The sequence below is a fragment of the Melozone crissalis genome, unplaced genomic scaffold (assembly GCF_028551555.1).
Source record: "Melozone crissalis strain CALT ecotype California unplaced genomic scaffold, PUWL_Pcris_2 ptg000026l_1, whole genome shotgun sequence".
In the NCBI taxonomy this organism is placed as follows: Eukaryota; Metazoa; Chordata; class Aves; order Passeriformes; family Passerellidae; genus Melozone; species Melozone crissalis.
The window spans coordinates 7,046,011-7,063,300 of NW_026535804.1; the positions used below are offsets into that span (position 1 = coordinate 7,046,011).

The window sequence follows — 17,290 nt, forward strand, 5'->3', positions numbered from 1 at the left end:
TCAGAACAGAATTAATGCCTTGGTTCCCTCCAGTGCCACTAATCTGGTCTGGCTGGAAAAGTGTCATCAGACATGTCACCTGAGCTGTGTGCTGAGGACCTACCTTTGCTTAAAATCTGCATAAAGGATTCTGCTTGGAAACCCCTTCCTGCAAATTCGGATTCCTTCCAGAACCCCATTGCAGCGCAGCTGATGCATCACCAGGTAATGGTCCATTGCACCTTAAACAAAATACATCCATCATGATCCCATTTTTATCCCAGGGAATCTTCATGTGTATTAGCATTTCAGAATTATCTCCTATCTTTTTTTTTTTTTTTTTTAATTCAAGCAGCTCTCAAAGATGCAGGAAGTGCAGACAGAAAATGCCTTCAATTCATATAAGTTGTGGAGAGTTGCATCAGTGAATTTTACTAAGAACACAAGGGCTAGCAGTGCTTGTGCAAAGCCATCAGGCCACATTTCTCAAAAAATGGCAGGATGGTGCTTTAGGAGACCAACTGAAAAATCTTCAACAGCATTAGCCTCCTCACTGGATGCAGGCAAAGATGGAACAGTGTAGTGCCATCCAGACAAGGGATTTTCTAATGCTGTTGCCCACAACAGGCAATTTTATCAGCTGTAATCAAACCCATCTTTTTCACCCTCAGTTCTGTACACACATTAAACAGCGATGTAGATACACACATAAGCAATACTGAGTAAATGGGCCATGTAATACTCAAATTTTTTCAGTCACAGTAGACAACACATAAAAAGCTCCCCTTGTTACTGTCTTGCAGGCCAACTCCCAAAAGGATTCACATGCAGAAGGAGCTGTTTGAGAAGGTGGTGTGGAAGCTTAACAAGCCAATTCCTGCCAGTCCCATGTCTTCAGAAGATGATGGTGGACTTACCAGGTGTCTTGGTCTCGTTGGGAATCAGACAACGCACAAAGTGAGGATGGGTGCTTCTCAGGTTAGTCATCAACTTGTTCAGGTTCTCCTGGGATAGAACAAAACAAGGGCTTCAGCTTCAAGTTACAAAGCTTTTGCATCCTTATTTAAATTCAGGGAGTTATGGAATCACAGAATGGTTTGTTTTGGAAGAGGCCTTCAAAGGTCATCAAGCCCAGCATCCCTGTCCCACTATCCCAGGTTGCTCCAAGCCCCATCCAACCTGGCCATGAACACTTCCAGGGATGGGGCAACCACAGCTTCTCTGGGCACTCTGTGCCAGGGCCTCCTCACCCTCAGAGTGATTTTTTTTTAAATTATATCCAGTTTAAATCTACCTTCTTCCAGTTTGAAATCATTGCCTTTTGCCCTGTCACTACAGGCCCCGGTAAAAGGTAGTTTTCTGTCTTTCTGATAAGCCCCCTTTTATATATTGAAAAACCAGAATAAGATGTGACTGGAATCTTCTCTTCCCCAGGCTGAGCAGCCCCAGCTCTCTCAGCTGTTTTTCTAGGATAGGTATTCCAGCCCTCAGATAATTTTGAGGAAGCATGGCTCTTGTAAAAAGAAATTCACATACCCTGAACACAGCAGACACTGTCTGGAAAGAGCCCCCCTTCTTCTTAGCACCCTTCTTGCCACCACCACCAGCACTGTCACCTTGGAAGAAGTAGATGGGAGGTGAACAGCTAGAATATGCAGTACGTTTCATAGGCCTCATCTTCCTTTGGCCATGGACCAATAAAATATTTCATTTTAAATACTGACACGCTGCTCCCTGAGAGTTTAGTGAACTGCTGCTAGATAGTTGTTGATCAATGTGTGGGATATTTGATTTATAAATATAAATATATATTTAAATGCAGGATGTATATAGATAGACATAGACATAGACATAGACATAGACATAGACATAGATATCTAAATGCAAGATTTAGATTGCTTGCATGGAACAGTGTGGCCTGACCTAAGTTTCCTAACAGTGTACTCTGTGCTTCTGGTCACATATTACTTTCACTATTACACAAGCCCTTTAATTTTTATAAATTAGGTGAAAGACCTCAAAAATGTGAGACTGAGCACCGGGCATCCACTTAGTACAGGGAGATCTTCTATAGAAAAATCTCCTAATCCAATATTCCCAGTGAAGAGTACAGTTCTATTCTGAGTTACAACAGGAAGCAAATTTTAGTCTCAGAAATGCAAGTCCAAGCAGCTCAGTGTCTTTCCATGGTTGCTATACTGTGAAGCCAATTAAATTGAGATTTATAGAGGACTTCTAAATTTATTCTGTCTCTTTTTCCATTACAACACCAGAACTGCCCAGCTGGATATGAAATCATGCCACGGTCTCCTTTCTGTTCTTCCAGTTCCCCTCAAGAAACAAAACTCTAAGAAGTGAAAAGACTAAAGTGCTTGCACTTTGCAAATTTATTTGGCCCCTATCTAGTGGCTGAGTAAGCATGCAGGTGATTCACAGCACAGTCAGGAAACATACACCTCCTGTCACTAGGGGTTGGACTTGCTGTGCTTTACTTCACTGCAGCACTTAAATGTGGTGTTTCCAACAGTTCTGCATGCTGCTGTCCTAGCTTTGGCATATCTGGATGCACACAAGGTCACCTTAGGGGCTGGTAGCCTTGAGTATACCACTGAGAGGAAAAGCAGAAGGAAGCTTTAGTTGATTTTTGCCTTTTTGGCCATCGCTGAAAAGGCACTTACCTGCTTCTGCACCAGCATAGTTAGAAAAGAGGAAGGACAGCAGCTTCAAGGATGATTTCTGGTACAACCCCACGACAGTTTCATTCAGAGGGTCCTTGTTCTTGTCAAGCCACCCAGAGATGTTGTAATCCACTGTGCCAGCATAGTGCACCAGGGAGAAGTGAGCCTCAGCCTTGCCTTTGCCTGGCTTGGGCTTCTGGAAGCTGCTGCACTTGCCCAGGTGCTGGTCATAGAGCTTGTTCTTGAAAGAGGTGTCAGTTGCCTTGGGGAACATGCACTCCTCTTCCAGGATGGAGAAAATGCCCATGGGCTGGGAGAAATATGAACACATAAAGGAGGTAAGTGGTGGGGAGGGGAGCCATTACTGCTCCTCACTGTTCACCTCACTGTTTAAAGGCAGTTGTTAAAGTCATCAATTGAACATTGTGTAGGCATTCTCCCTTCCACCCCAGCCACATTGTTCAGGAAATCATTGTTTGTGCAGAGACAACTGCTGCACCAAAAGCTTTGGTTTCATAAGCTGCCTATTTTGATGTGAAAAGGTAATTCAACATTAATGCATCATTTCCTCAAGAATGACTGAGGTAAAATCAATTATCATAAAAGAAATGTATTCTCCTACAATGAAAATATTTTTTCCACCTTCTCAATGAGCTCAATGCAGGCAGCCAGGTCCATGCCAAAGTCAATGAACTCCCATTCAATGCCCTCCTTCTTGTACTCCTCCTGCTCCAGCACGAACATGTGGTGGTTGAAGAACTGTTGCAGTTTCTCATTGGTGAAGTTGATGCACAGCTGCTCCAGGCTGTTGAACTAAAAATTCAAAATACCAAAAAAGTAAAAGCCATTTAATTTCAAGCAGCCCTCAGTGGGCAAGCGTACCTGCAGTAACTCACATCAAAGATCTCAAAGCCAGCAATGTCCAGGACACCAATGAAATGCTGTCTGGGCTGTTTTGTGTCCAGCTGTTGGTTGATGCGAACAACCATCCACAGGAACATCTTCTCATAGACTGATTTAGCCAATGCACCCACTGAATTGTACACCTGTAAGAGGCACAGCCATGGCAGTAACAAATGTTGAGTCAGCTTTAAATTTGAAAGAACACTCTGAAGAAATTGAAAAGCTGATGGGCTGTTTATATACCTGTTGGACATTTTGTCCTTTGGTTACATATTCATTCCCGACTTTCACCCTGGGATAGCATAGAGCCTTGAGCAAATCAGCAGAATTCAGACCCATCAGGTAGCCAGCCTTGTCAGCCACTAGGATCAGAAATAGCAAACGAGTTCAAAAGGGACAAAGAAAAGTGTCCTGGTCCTCTGGGATGTTTCTGTTACAAGGAGCCTACTTTTGGCACAACTCAAATGCATGTGTTATCAAGAGAAGCTTTTGTCCAGTGTCATGGAGAATTTTCCCCTTGCTCCAAAGGCAACATCTCAGCTGCAGCACAATCCTGTGTCTATGCCTAAAGGGCTGCAGCAATGCTTAAGTTGTATGTCTGTTTCCTTGTAGAACATAAATTAAATTACAGGCTTTGTGAAACTTGAAACAATCTTTATAAAAATTAATTTCTGGAAGGGAAAATAATTTTCAGAGAGTTGGGCACTCTGTGGGGTTGGGTTGCTGGCTCTCTGCTGGTGCAGTTCACAAGCAAACTCTGCAATCAGCCCTACCTTCTGTGCCGTCCGGCTCCGCCTGCTCCTCCCGCTGCTTCTGCTTGAATTTCATGTTCCCATAGTGCATGACAGCCCCTGTCAGCTTGTATATCCCCACCTTCTCATCAGGGCTGAAGCCCAGGATGTCCACAGCATTCTGCAGGGGCAAGAGGCAGGTTGGGAAAGCACAAAGGCCGAAGCACAAGGGGCAGGTGGGGTTTCTGTCCCTGCCTGTGCTGTGTCCAGCACCATCCCAGTCCCATGGCTGCAGCTGGGCTGGCTGCAGGGCTGCTCTGCTCTGCTCTGCTCTGCTCTGTGATTTATTAAGAAAATATGGATATTGATCTAGTACTGATATCCAACTGTGACGGACAAAAATTCTCTAACAATTTAATGTTAGAAGGTGTATGTTTATTGTGGGATAACTCCCAAATACACACTGCAGTTTACAGGTGATGACAGAGTCCTGTTATCTGTACAAGTATTGAGTACCCAAAATACAAATACATATTCATCACTTTGGTACATCCCATTCCCTGCTTTTTACGGTAATTAGTTCAAAAGCTACTAACCATACATAGCTTGTTCCTTGAAATGGGTCCGTGGTCCCTTCCATGAGGAAGGGTCGCAAAATGAGGAAGTAAATGAAATCTTCCTCATTCTGACCTTTCTGCCTTTTCAATGACAAATGAACCCTTGGTAGAACTCCCATTCCCCATCTTCAATTGGTTTCAGAACAGAGGAGGCCTACAATTGTCTTATGTTCCTAAAAGCTATTTAGCAGTTTCTATATCCTTCATTATAAACCCAGCTAACCAAACATTGTGTTGACAAGCAATCAATTATTAGTTAACTACTAATAATTAACTTAACTTCATCAAGGCCTACCCATTTATTTTAATTAATTCCAATCAAGCTTATCTCTAACTAAAATCTTAGCTCCTCTAAAATATCTTAATTCCCTAAAGTTTACGTCTCATCTGCTCTACTCACATCTGTCGCCAGCAGCTCCTCGCTGTCATCGATGCTGGCAACTGTGACTTCTCCTTGGCTCACATAGAGGAAGTCATAGGGGTTGGTGGAGATGAGGAGGAGATCTGCAGGTGTGTGGGTGACCTTTAGTGGCACTGGGGAGGTCACAGTGGCAAGAGAAAGCACGCACTGAGCCAAGCCCAGCACTGCTGGCACTCACCAATGAGCTCCGGTTTCTTGTTGGACATTATCTGGTAAAAAATGTGATAGCTCCTTTCGCTGGACAGCTGAAAAGTGACTCTGGATTTTTCCAGGAGATCTAACCAAAAGAGAGGTGCTGTTACTCTCCTGATAAATTTGAGGCTGCAAATGCATTAATTCTGCTTGCACTGAGTTGCTCCAACTCACAGGTTTCAATATCTGCTGAGGCCAGCTTGCCAGTTGGTCCAAAGTGAATCCGGATGAATTTTCCCTATCAAGCAGAGCAGATCAAACCCTTGGTTATGACAATCAATGAATGAGACTTGCATTAAATGTCTGACTTCCAACAAATCTGAAATGAACTCACAAAGCGCGAGGAGTTGTCGTTCCTCACAGTCTTGGCATTGCCAAAAGCCTCCAGCAGTGGGTTGGCCTGGATGATCTGATCCTCCAGAGTTCCCTAGTCACAGGAGAAAATCTTCTTTATCACTTTAGTAATTAACAAATATTGCCAAAAGGATATTACAGAAAATTTTTACATATCACATGATTTAAACCTAAAAATTAACAGAGCTTTTAATCAGCCAACACTCATGGATATTTCCATGGGTTGCAAAGGGTAGAGTGCTGAAACACAGATCTGTGTTTTCCTTGTTTCTTGTATCTGATACCACATGTTGGGTATCACATACAAAGTCACTGCAGCGGAGTTCAGGGCATTTGAAACCTGTATGAGAGCTGTTTCTGCATTCCTGTTCACAAAAGTCTTGACAGCTGAAGAAAATGTGAGAAATCTGGAAATTTTTTTGAAGGTTGCTCAAGCCCTACAAGTACAGATTTTGGTAGGAAACACCTACCAAGGGAGAATGTAAAATTCTGCAGTTGCAGTCAAACAACAGCAGCCTTCTTGGAGGCAGGAATATAGCTCTTGATGTTCTTTGGAAACTGAGACATAGACAAAGCCTGACACTCAAATACCAGAATTAGATCAGCCCAGAACAGAGACTCTTCTCTTTTTTTTCCCTGCTGCATTACTGCAGAAAGAATGATCAACAGGTAAATTTTGATATTGTGCTGTGTCTCTCTTGGTAAGAGCAAAAATATGGAAGGAAAAAATCTTCTGTGACATTATTCTCTCCTTTTTGGTGCAATACAGTCCAGGAAGTAGAGTCAGTAGTTTGACTCTAACAAAGTCATGACTGATCCTACATAACCTGGGCATGAAAGTGTTACCAGGGATAATTTCCAAAAGAGATGGAAAACCAAGAATAAGAAAAAAAGAGATAAATTGGTTTATATCAGATGAAAGGTGAGCAGCACTGTTTCAGCTACTGCATCTCTGTGCATGCAGTGATTGCATCTCTGTGCAGCCCTGAGCACAAGGGACAGGCACTGCTGTTCCCAGCACTGTCTGCAGATGGCACAGCAGGTTTAAATTCGTTTTTGTTAATCCACCGTGAAGATGGGCCTCTAAAATTAAAGCAACACAGTAGCATAGGAAGCTCTGTATCTTTTTTTAAATAAAATATCCTATCTATAGAATAATGCCATCTCACATGTATCTTTCAGAGAGGAGAGGAGAGGAGAGGAGAGGAGAGGAGAGGAGAGGAGAGGAGAGGAGAGGAGAGGAGAGGAGAGGGATGTGTGTGTCAGTGCAGCTGACTACACCAACACCGAGCCTCTTTTGAGTGCACAGCTGTAACCAGGGAACTAAAACAGGAGCATCGTACATGGATAAAAGTGTGGAAGAACGTGGCAATTCTTTCCATAAATTCATTCTGGAGTCCTGTTTACAGGCTGGGTGACAAAGTGCTGGAGGCTGAGACCATGTTTTGAGGAAATGCTGTTACACACTTCCCTTATTCCTGTATCATTGCCTGGCATCTGGTTTCAGCTTGTATCTGCCACTGAAAGCTGTGCTACACAGAACCATAACCTGTTTTATTTAATGTTCTCGTAATAGTCTCTGTGACTATTGTCACAGAGATTGGAATGCTAAAAAATATTCTGTGAATACTTAGAAGAGGGCAGAACAGATTACTGCCAGTCTGAGAGCCAGGTGATTTTCCTTCTATCACACATGGCCTGTACATGTCTCAGCTGTCTTGAAGCTTTTCTGAGATCAGTCTGGCATAGTGAGCAGCTGATGAAAGCTGAGCCCAGGAGATTCTAACATGGTGCTGATGGAAAGAGTGCCTGCGATGAACTTGCCTTGGCCACAACGACCCATCAATCACAGACACCTGCCTCTGAGTGAAAGAATATTCAGCCTTGGAATCTCCTTAAGCTCCACTATGCCCTTGGGACTCAAATAACATGCTGACACATGTCACACGCTTTGATGAGCATCTCACAGGCTGTGGTGGCACACACTTGTGCCACAAGGGTGTTTGTTGCTTGTTCTGTGATAGGGAATGAAGTTTGTGCCTTGCGAATGCAGCAGTGGGCTCAGATTGCAACAGCTGTGTTGCTCAGCAAAGGGACATCGAGGCATGCTCTTTCTTTCCTGCAAGGATCCTTTCTGAGGTTACTTTCTGACTGTCAGGGAAGTGGTTCCAGCTGTCCCAAATCCAGCCCTTTTCCCATGCTGTCCCTCTGGGCTATTCTGTTGACCACAGACAGAAAAACCAGCCAGTGGAAGCTACTGCCTGATGCAAGTGAAATGATGCTTAACTTCAGCACAGCCATTCTGGAGTGCAGAGTTCCTGCACTTCCCTGCCAAGAGGAATGAGCCAAGGGCCAGGAATGGCACTGCCATGTGCCAGTGGGAATTGACTGTTTGTCACAGCAGGTGTGGTAGCTGAGACGGCCACGATACACAGAGTGTCACCATTCAATTTCAGAAGCATTTGTCCATACAGAGTGACATCAAAGCCTTTCAGAAGGCTTCAAGTATCTGCCCTTCCTGTTCTTTAGCCTTGTGTTCATGCACTGCCCCTGTGTGCCCTCTGCTCCCTTGGGTGGTTGCTCAGCACCCCTGGGCACTCCATGGCTCATTGCAGTCAGTGCTGCTCTCCTGCTGCTCACAGCTGCACCCACTGGGGATGAGGCTGGGCCACAGCCCCACTGCCAGTGACCCCAAACTGTGCCACACACAGCCCCAGTGACCCCAAACTGTGCCACACACAGCCCCAATCACCCCAAATTGTGCCACACACAGCCCCATCCCAATGACCCCAAACTGTGCCACACACAGCCCCATCTCCAATTCCCACAATCTGTGTACCTACAGCTGCTCTCTTTTCACCTGCAGCACTCAGGTGCTGTGGATCTCAGAGGACACTGAAGAATAGATATGTAGATGGACAACCAGCACAGAGAAAGCTGCTGTCTAACATTATCTCCCCTTCCCTGGTAAAGACTCCCCTGTGTAAATAGAGGCTTTCCTACGTGGACAAAATGGTTTTATAAGAATTCAGCAGATTTGAGGCTGGGCATCAGGGATAAATGAGCATAGGTGTGCTTGGGTTGTGCATCCTGACTGTCATCTCAGCTGCACAGCACTTCCTGCCTTTAGATATTCCTGCAGCCCCAAAATGCACATTGGAACTTCCTCCTCAGTGTTGGCAAATACTAGAAGGGGGAGCTGATGTAATACCTGCATTTTGCCGGGCTGTGGATCTTTCTTCTTCTCACCAGTGACTGCAATTGTTGCAAAGTACTGGATGACACGCTTGGTGTTCACAGTCTTCCCTGCACCGGATTCTCCGCTGTTGGAACAAAACTATTAAATATTACAGGAGACAGGAAACATCATCACTTTTCTGTGAGCTCTGTCACTCGTACCAAAACATACTCACGTGATAAGGATTGACTGGTTGTGACGATCTGAAAACAAAATCACAGAAAGAGATGTGAAGGATAACAGCTCCCCAGACACAACTGACTTCAAGGGAAAGAACTGTGTTATACCAGTATTTATCACCTTCATACAAACTAAGGTAAGTGATGCATTAATACACATTATTTTGGATCTGGACATTTTTTTTGGGTACAGACAGGGATGAAGTAGCCCAAAATGTAACTTAAAGCAGTGATTCTTTACAAGGCTTCCCACTTACTATTTCTTTTCTTTTACATATAGATCGTGGCTTAAATACTGTTTAATTATAATCAGATTATTTGCTGTGTTCCTCTTTTAAATTCCTTATGAAGAGAGGAGGCACAAAGCCATAGAGCCAGCTACAGCTTTTCCTTTATTATACGATGATTTGAAACCATCAAGATTTTCACGGTGTGATCTTGCGTTGTGCTGTAGGACTATGGGACCACTGAGAAGAACCGAAAATTCCTTGACCAAATAGGCAGCCCTATTTATATCAGGGTTTTCCACTCTTGCCAAGTAACTCACCAGTCAGCATGAACTGATAGGCATTGTCAGAGATGGAGAAGATGTGTGGAGGGGCCTCCTGGCGCTTCTTGCCTCGGTAGCCAGTGACCACCTCGGGGTTGTACACCGGCAGCCACTTGTAGGGGTTGACAGTGACGCAGAAGAGACCCGAGTAGGTCTGCAAGGAAGGGACACAGCGCGTTGCCTTGCCCTGAGCCTGGCCCAGCAGCTCCTGAGGCTGCCCAGAGGAAGCTGCTGCTGCCACTTACGTAGATCATCCAGGCTGCGTAACGCTCTTTGAGGTTGTACAGCACAGCGGGTTCGTGCAGGTGGGTCATCATGGCCATGTCCTCGATTTTGTCAAATTTGGGAGGGTTCATGGGAAAGACTTCATCATCCTTTACAGTCACAGTCTAGCAAGAAAAAGAGAAGGGAACAACAAGAAATCTAAAATGGGGAACTGTCTGTACTGGAAGATCCCATAGGAGTAACAATGGTATCACTTACTGTGTCATCATATTTTTTAACGGTGACTTTGTCACCTTCTCTGCTCTGTATGGTGCCTTTCACATACATTTGCTTGTCATCTACTACAAAACACGCTGTCCTGGCATCAAATGGGCGATTCTGGGCTTCAATTCTCTCCTTCTCTGGCTTCCTTAGGTAGGGAGCAGCTTCTCCAAAGATTGCCATCTCTGCATCTGAGCTCATGGCTGCAGCTGCTCTGGAGGAATGCGGAAAAGTTGCAAAAAGTTTGTGCATTTGTAATTTACATTTATCCGGACAGTGGTCATGCTCAATGACTAATAGGAAGAGGAGGACTAATCAGGCACTTAACTTCTGCCTCAATTTTTTTATCCACTGAAAAAGTGCTAATAAAGAAAGTTCCTCTTGTAGCCAGATTGTCTTTGAAGACATCATCCTTAAATAGGCCTATGTGACCAAGTGAGGGCGGAGAAAATATCAAGCTAGAAGTCTTCAAAAGCTGGTCCTGCTCTATCTTCACCTTCTACTCACAGAGCTGCACAGCCACATCCTTCTCAAAGCCACATACACAAAGCCACTGATATTATGCCGAAAATTTAGATGAAAGTAAGCTCTGTGAGTCACGTAGAGTGGCTCTCACATGTGATTTCCAGGTGGAGGTATGTTAGCACCCTCTGGTTTTGATGTTTTAATACCAAGCATGGGAAGTTCAACTAGTTTCTGTCCATACCAAGCACAGGAACAAATTGGGAATGTCAGTCATCACCTATCTTAAGCCAAACCTGATTATTGGGTGAACCAAATATAAAACCTTTTTTCCTGTTATGCTGCAAAATTGGCCAATAAAGGAATATCTTGTATATTACAGATAATAATTAAGAACATAGTGTTAACTAAATAATATAGTATTTAGGTAAAGAAGTATGTGACATAACATTTCAAAGAATCTCAATTATAGCTTGAACATATTATAGCTTTAACTTATTATATTAGTTATGAATCACTAAAAGACAATTCATATGTATCAGACATTTTTAAGGATTTGTCTAGTGGAAATATTTCAGAAAACTGATTTACCCTCAGTTTTATTTTGCATTTTTTGAAATACCAAGTAAAATTCTTCAACACATTTGTAATGCTACTTCTGGACATGTTGTTGTAGAAGTGCAGATCTCTCTCAGCAAAAGCTGTCTGCTATGGGATCTGCACCCTGCAGGATCTGCACCTTTGAGGGATTGCCTCATGCAAAAGATTTTAACAGCCAGGAATTTCAAAAGCACAAAATCCAGAACCTTTAGCTTACTTTGAAAGTAGTATTCCGTGTATACAGAGCCCAGAGTTTGTGCCTATGTGATCTTGTGTCTGTGGGGCTCAAGAGAAGCAGTAGGAAAGAAAGAGAGAAGGTACTTCACAGTGTCCATGAAAAAGTGAAATCAGAAAATGCCATCATACAAGGCAAATCAGAAAATTCCTCAAAGGGCACAATCTGTTAAACTAGTGAATGCATTTGATGGGAAATAGTGTAAAATTTAGATCTTTACACATTCTTGAGCAGAGAAGGCAGCATCCCCTAGGAGAATAACCTGTGCTTCCGTCCCTTTCAGCTCCAATTTCAGTGAGCACTTTTTGGTTTTAGGATAGAAGGCAGATGTGTGGAAGGTTCCTCCTGTGCTCTGCTGCACGCTCCCAGTCTCTAACCTTCCCCAGAAAACCTAGATGGGAGTGGTGCACACGAGTTCTCTGTAAAGGTTACTCTTTGAACATGAACAGATCTGTCTATCAGGCAGGAGACAAAATCATTCTAAGCTTCATCTGGATTTCATTACCTGTGTGATAAACCAAAGTCAGTAAATAATTTTCTGGACTTCATCCCAGAGAAAACTAACCCTTGAGTGTTACTTTGAGCCTTCTCTCTGAACACAACCTCAGATTTCCAGCAGCAGTGCAGATGGCAGGGGATGAATTTTAATAATCTATAAATCCCAGAATTCAAGATTACACCACAAAAAGCCATTCCTGTCTCTGTCTACCATGCCCTCTTGACTAAGTTTGAGCATCTGTAACTTTTCTTTCCTGATACATGGAGTATTCCTGCCAAGAACTGTGACTATTGCTCACGTTGATTAAAATACCATACATCCTTTCCAGTGATCCTAGTTCTACTGTCTTTTGCATCTCCCCTTTCCATTGTTTGGGTGAGCTTTACCTATTGCTCAGGATCAGTCAGCAAAGGTGTTTGTGTTATTTGTTAATCTCCTACCTTCAGAGATCCCACGAGGAAATCTGTTTTCAGAACCTGTGTGGAATGGTTAAAGAAAGGACAGAGAGAGTTACATCAAAACCAGTCCATTGTCCATCAAAACCAGTCCATTGTCCTGAGCTTATGCCGTATCAAACATTCCTACACCCTGTGCAGCCTCTCCAGACAGCTGAACTGCACACAGTGCCTTAAAACTCCTGACCTAGAGCAAAATTCCACAGTCTTGTGCTGCTTCCCACATTTCTGTGAGCTTCTTGAAATAAACCTGATGTCCAGGAAAAAATTAGCTGCTTTAAATATTTAATCCCATTCAATTTCAACTGCTCTCAGAGTCAGTCTTCCTGTGCCTTCCACAGGACTTGGAAGTAGCAACATTGGTAGAAGGCCCTTCCAAGGACTGGCATGCTGTGACTCTCCTGCTTCTGCTTGTGCACCACTTTGGAGTGGTTTGGGTGGTATCACCTTGACTCTGCATGTAAAGCATGACTTGGAATGTTAGAGGTGGGGAATGAGAAGAAAGCCCATATTCCACCTTTTTTGGGATCTGTGGAGATGGTCATGGTCAGAGCATGAAGCAAGTGGATGGCACTTACCGTGAGATGCTGAGGTAGCAAATCACAAAGTTGCCCTCAGCTGCAGCTCTTTATACCTTATCTCCTGCCCACACAGCACTCCAGAGCTCTATTTTTGGTCAATAATAATTTACTCTTTAGTTGTAAACGTGTTGTAGCTCTGATCTCTCTGCTAATTACTCAGGGACAGGATTGGTTTAAGGTTGTATGGAGTCAGCTGCACTGACCCGTCCTTTTCACATTGATCTGTGCCAGGATGGAGGATGGAGGAACCCAAAGACAGCTCTGATAAAGCCAGATAAGGCAACACTTGGCTCTTCACTGCAAGGGTTTGCCTTAGTCAGCAGGATGGGTTTTTCTAATTGCGCACAATTCTTTCATTAAGGATATAACATTAATGGATGCCCTCCTATCCTCCCTGTTTGTCTACGCATGCTGCTAGATAAGAAGAGGGATTTATTGAGGCTAATTTTTTATACTTTTCTGTGGGTTTGCAAGACATGCTCAAGGCTAGCCTGCAGAAAGGTGCCTGATTTTTGTGCCACCCCACTGTCCTGCACATCCAGGCTGTCATGGAGCAGGCTGGATGTCAAACCACAATGACTGTAATTTGCTCTGTAAAGGAAGGTGGAAGGCGATTTTCTGCTTCTTTCAGATTAGCTGCTTAAGGACTGGTTTTGACACAACAAAGGGCAATAAGAAAGGGAGGAATAATTGAGAACATGCTGGGACAAAACCCTGCCTGACAAATGGTAAGGGAGGAGGTGGTGTGAACCAAACCTGCTCAGCCACACTGCTTGGTGAAGGCATTTGAAAGTGTAAAAAGGAACAGTCTTGAGGATCTCTCACATCTTGGAAAATACTCTTACCACAAGATGATTTTTTACAGGAGATGTGGTGGCAAAGTACATTTGTCATCATTCCCTCATTTTTCTTTATTTTAAGGCAGAAGAAACTTTCATCAGAAAATTATTTAAACTTCAGTGGCCGTGAAATCTAACCACCTCTTTGTGGAATGACTCAGCTTCCTCTATGGGAAGAGATGGATTGTTGTCATTGTTTCACAGTGCTCAGTCTGGGGAACATCTTTGGTGCATTTACACAGCTCTGCTGGCTGTTTGCTTTGGGTTATCTTCAGGGTGTCCATGATTTAGTTACCCTGGGAACAAAAGGCATCTGTACTGGGTTCTGCTGTAGAAAATGGATTCCTGCAGTGTTGAGAGGAATCCTACTTAGCTCTTTTCCTTTGATTTTTTCGAGTCCTTTCTAGAATGTCTTTCAGTGTTTTTATTACTTATATTTTTCAAACAAGAGTCTTTGCCATTCTGACCTGAAGTGTGAGCACAGATGCTTTCTGAAATGGCAATGACACCACACAGATGTGGAGATAATATTATTATTGTATTTTTCTTCGGCCAAGTGCTGTGCATCAAACATTGAAATTAGCTTTTAAATTTGGTCGGAACAGCAGAATTGCAGGCACTTTTTACATTTTAACAATTTCAAGACCTGGTTTGGGTCCCTCACATTACAGCAATTTATCTCTTGAGGAAGGGACCACACATTTATTGTGTCAGTCTCTAAACATGTGTTGTACCAGCAGATTCATCTGCATGGTCTCTGTAAATTTTTATTTCTGGAATTCTTTAAATTCTCCTATTTGCTAAAGTTGGTCAATCACAAACATCTTCAGGAGTTTTCATAATTCTGGCTTTTTCAAACTGTGTGCTCCATAAATGTCAGCCTCTTTTGAGAGTTGGAAGGTTGGGTAGCAAGCCAAGCACAACCTGGCGGATTTGTTCATTTGGCTATCTCAGGAATTCTTTGCTTTTTGTGGATGGTAGAGTGTTTGTTTTCTAGCAAGACTGAGGCTACACACCACACCTGTTCCAGCACTAAAAACTTTGATCCTGTGACAGTTACCCAGCAGCTTTTCCAGTGGATGCTCATGAAGGGGTAATTTAGATAATTTTCCCAGTACAAGTGGCCAGGGAAGCAAGGCTTCCATACGAGGTGCCCAAACCCCTGACAGATCAGCTGCTGTATCTGCAACTATCTGATACTTTGGGGACAGATGGACATTTTGCTCTAAACTAGTACAGCTCTTCTCACATTTCATACCCAACCCCCTTTCCCTGGGCCTTCAGGCACATATGTATTTGCTCCTGATACCATCACCTTTCAGATCTTTTATCACTCCCTCTTAACAGGTTACTGTGTTGCTTTTGCTACAGCACACCAGGTAGACTGAAAGGGGAAGAGGGCCAGCTATCTTCTTGTGTCCCCCATCAATTCAAAAAGCTTCTGAAAATGTAAATTTTTTTGTGTAGGAGCCTTCCATTACATCTGATGCAAAGTTGCCTGGCCTTTAAGATCATTAATCTGCATTAGCAATTCTGTAAGTTTGGATTTCATCCTTCACTGTTCATGCAGGTCTCTGAAAACCACAAAAACACTCTATGATGAGCATTATTCATGCTCATTCATGGGATAAAGCCTGTTCCCTGTGATTAGAATTATGTGTTTGCAAAGTTGTAGGGGACTGGTTTTGGAGAAAAGGAGGAGAAGAGACACCATTCCCAAGGCGCATAACATGAGTCACTGAGATTTACTGCCATGGTAACCCCACATTTTATTTTGGTGGTGTCCTGTTTTATTGAAAGCTTTTTGGTTTTCAGTCCAAATGGACAAAGAGCAAGAATTCCTCCACAGCTCTTCTCAGGTCAGACCTGATGACTTTTAGGCTCAAATGATCAGTGTTGCCAGAAAAACTGTATATTTACAGAGATGTACACCTTCAAACAAACTTTTGTTTCAACCAATGGTCCTGCATTTAATAGAAACAAATGTATTGAAGTTTGAAAATATGTACTTTGATTTTTTGAGCCTGTCTGTAAATTATACTCTTTTCTAATGAAAGTACAAAGATTAATTTATGTAAAAGGGAACAGAAATATAACCCAAACTTTTCAAAAGTGTATATTTCATGCTGATTTCTGCACCACTGAACATGAGTTTGACACTGCACCAAGGCCAAATTGAATTAATGACAATCTTTGAGGGATTCCTTTCTAAAAATATATTTGCAAGCTTTTTTTTTTTCACAGCTGTCACTTACCCCCAGCCTAGAAAAGCTTCTTTTATAACACTGGAACATGGGCACTGAAGATATCTTTCAGCTAACTACTGAACACTGCAAAATAGCCAATTATTTATACTGTATATTTTAGGGGAAAGGGGATGTCGATCCTAAATTTCTCTCTTTTTCCTCCCCCAACATAAAGCAGTGGCATGATCACATCTTGAGGTTGTTTCAGCAGTTGCAAAGTTGGCAGCAATCCATATTCTGTGCAAGTTACTGACAAGAACTATTTATTATCCTGTGGATTGCAGGGCAATTTCACCTTAAATGACAGATCTTCTTCTTCCTTATGCCCTTTTGGAGGCAACCAAACTGAAAAAAATTAATTACCAGGCTATTATTTTTACCTTGCCATTCTCAAGCCAACAAACCACTTTTTATATTTTTTTAATCCAAGCCATTCTGGTAGCAAAAACAGAAGTAGAGGCAGAAGCAATTGAAATAAAACATATTGTTTGTTCCCACTTACAGCTGATTTCATATCTGTACTGTCTCCTTGCACAAGAGCAAATTATACTGCATATTTGGGATTTTTATCTAGTAGTAGCAGAAAAAAATCAGTGTTGAGATAAAAATGGCTTGATTCCCATGCCAGAATTTTTCAGCTAGTAAAATGATGAGGATTGTGCATCCTGCCAGTTGCCAAATAGAAAACAAAAATAGTCATTTACAGGTGGCCAAGAGTGCAGGGTACTTACCCAAAGTTTCCCTAAAAGCATGGAAATGCAACATCTGGGCTGTTGGCTGTAGTGTGTGAGCTCTTGCTAAAGCTGCCTTGCTTTTGGAGATCTGGAAGTTGTCTAGTAAAATTCTGATTTTTGAAAAGTGTTTCAGGGAATGGTGGCCCGCTAGACCTAGCGCCAATACTAGGAAAAAGTAGAAGCTAATAATGATCGGAATTTGAGGACACAGTGATAAATAAACATAATGAGCACGAGAGCATTTGTAAAGGGATGTAGCATTCCACAAACCTATTGGGAAATCAAAAAATATGTGTATAGGTGGGAGCAGC

At 42.8% G+C, this 17,290-nt stretch overlaps 1 protein-coding gene across 1 annotated transcript in view; it reads right to left on the bottom strand.

Annotated features, from left to right (window-relative positions):
- Window positions 1-10,529, bottom strand: part of LOC128938432 (myosin-13-like) — a 28,232-nt gene extending 17,703 nt beyond the window's left edge. Inside the window, exons 1-18 of the mRNA XM_054278646.1 lie at window positions 10,326-10,529; window positions 10,088-10,231; window positions 9,840-9,996; window positions 9,289-9,316; window positions 9,098-9,198; window positions 6,249-6,262; window positions 5,856-5,948; window positions 5,696-5,759; window positions 5,508-5,606; window positions 5,309-5,412; window positions 4,334-4,472; window positions 3,804-3,922; window positions 3,554-3,703; window positions 3,300-3,470; window positions 2,658-2,967; window positions 1,516-1,595; window positions 897-984; window positions 104-221 (exon numbers count right to left, since the gene is read on the bottom strand). Of these exons, the coding sequence (XP_054134621.1) occupies window positions 104-221; window positions 897-984; window positions 1,516-1,595; window positions 2,658-2,967; window positions 3,300-3,470; window positions 3,554-3,703; window positions 3,804-3,922; window positions 4,334-4,472; window positions 5,309-5,412; window positions 5,508-5,606; window positions 5,696-5,759; window positions 5,856-5,948; window positions 6,249-6,262; window positions 9,098-9,198; window positions 9,289-9,316; window positions 9,840-9,996; window positions 10,088-10,231; window positions 10,326-10,529 (2,183 nt within the window). The remainder of the gene's footprint in view (window positions 1-103; window positions 222-896; window positions 985-1,515; window positions 1,596-2,657; window positions 2,968-3,299; window positions 3,471-3,553; window positions 3,704-3,803; window positions 3,923-4,333; window positions 4,473-5,308; window positions 5,413-5,507; window positions 5,607-5,695; window positions 5,760-5,855; window positions 5,949-6,248; window positions 6,263-9,097; window positions 9,199-9,288; window positions 9,317-9,839; window positions 9,997-10,087; window positions 10,232-10,325) is intronic.
- Between the last annotated feature and the right edge of the window lie 6,761 nt (window positions 10,530-17,290).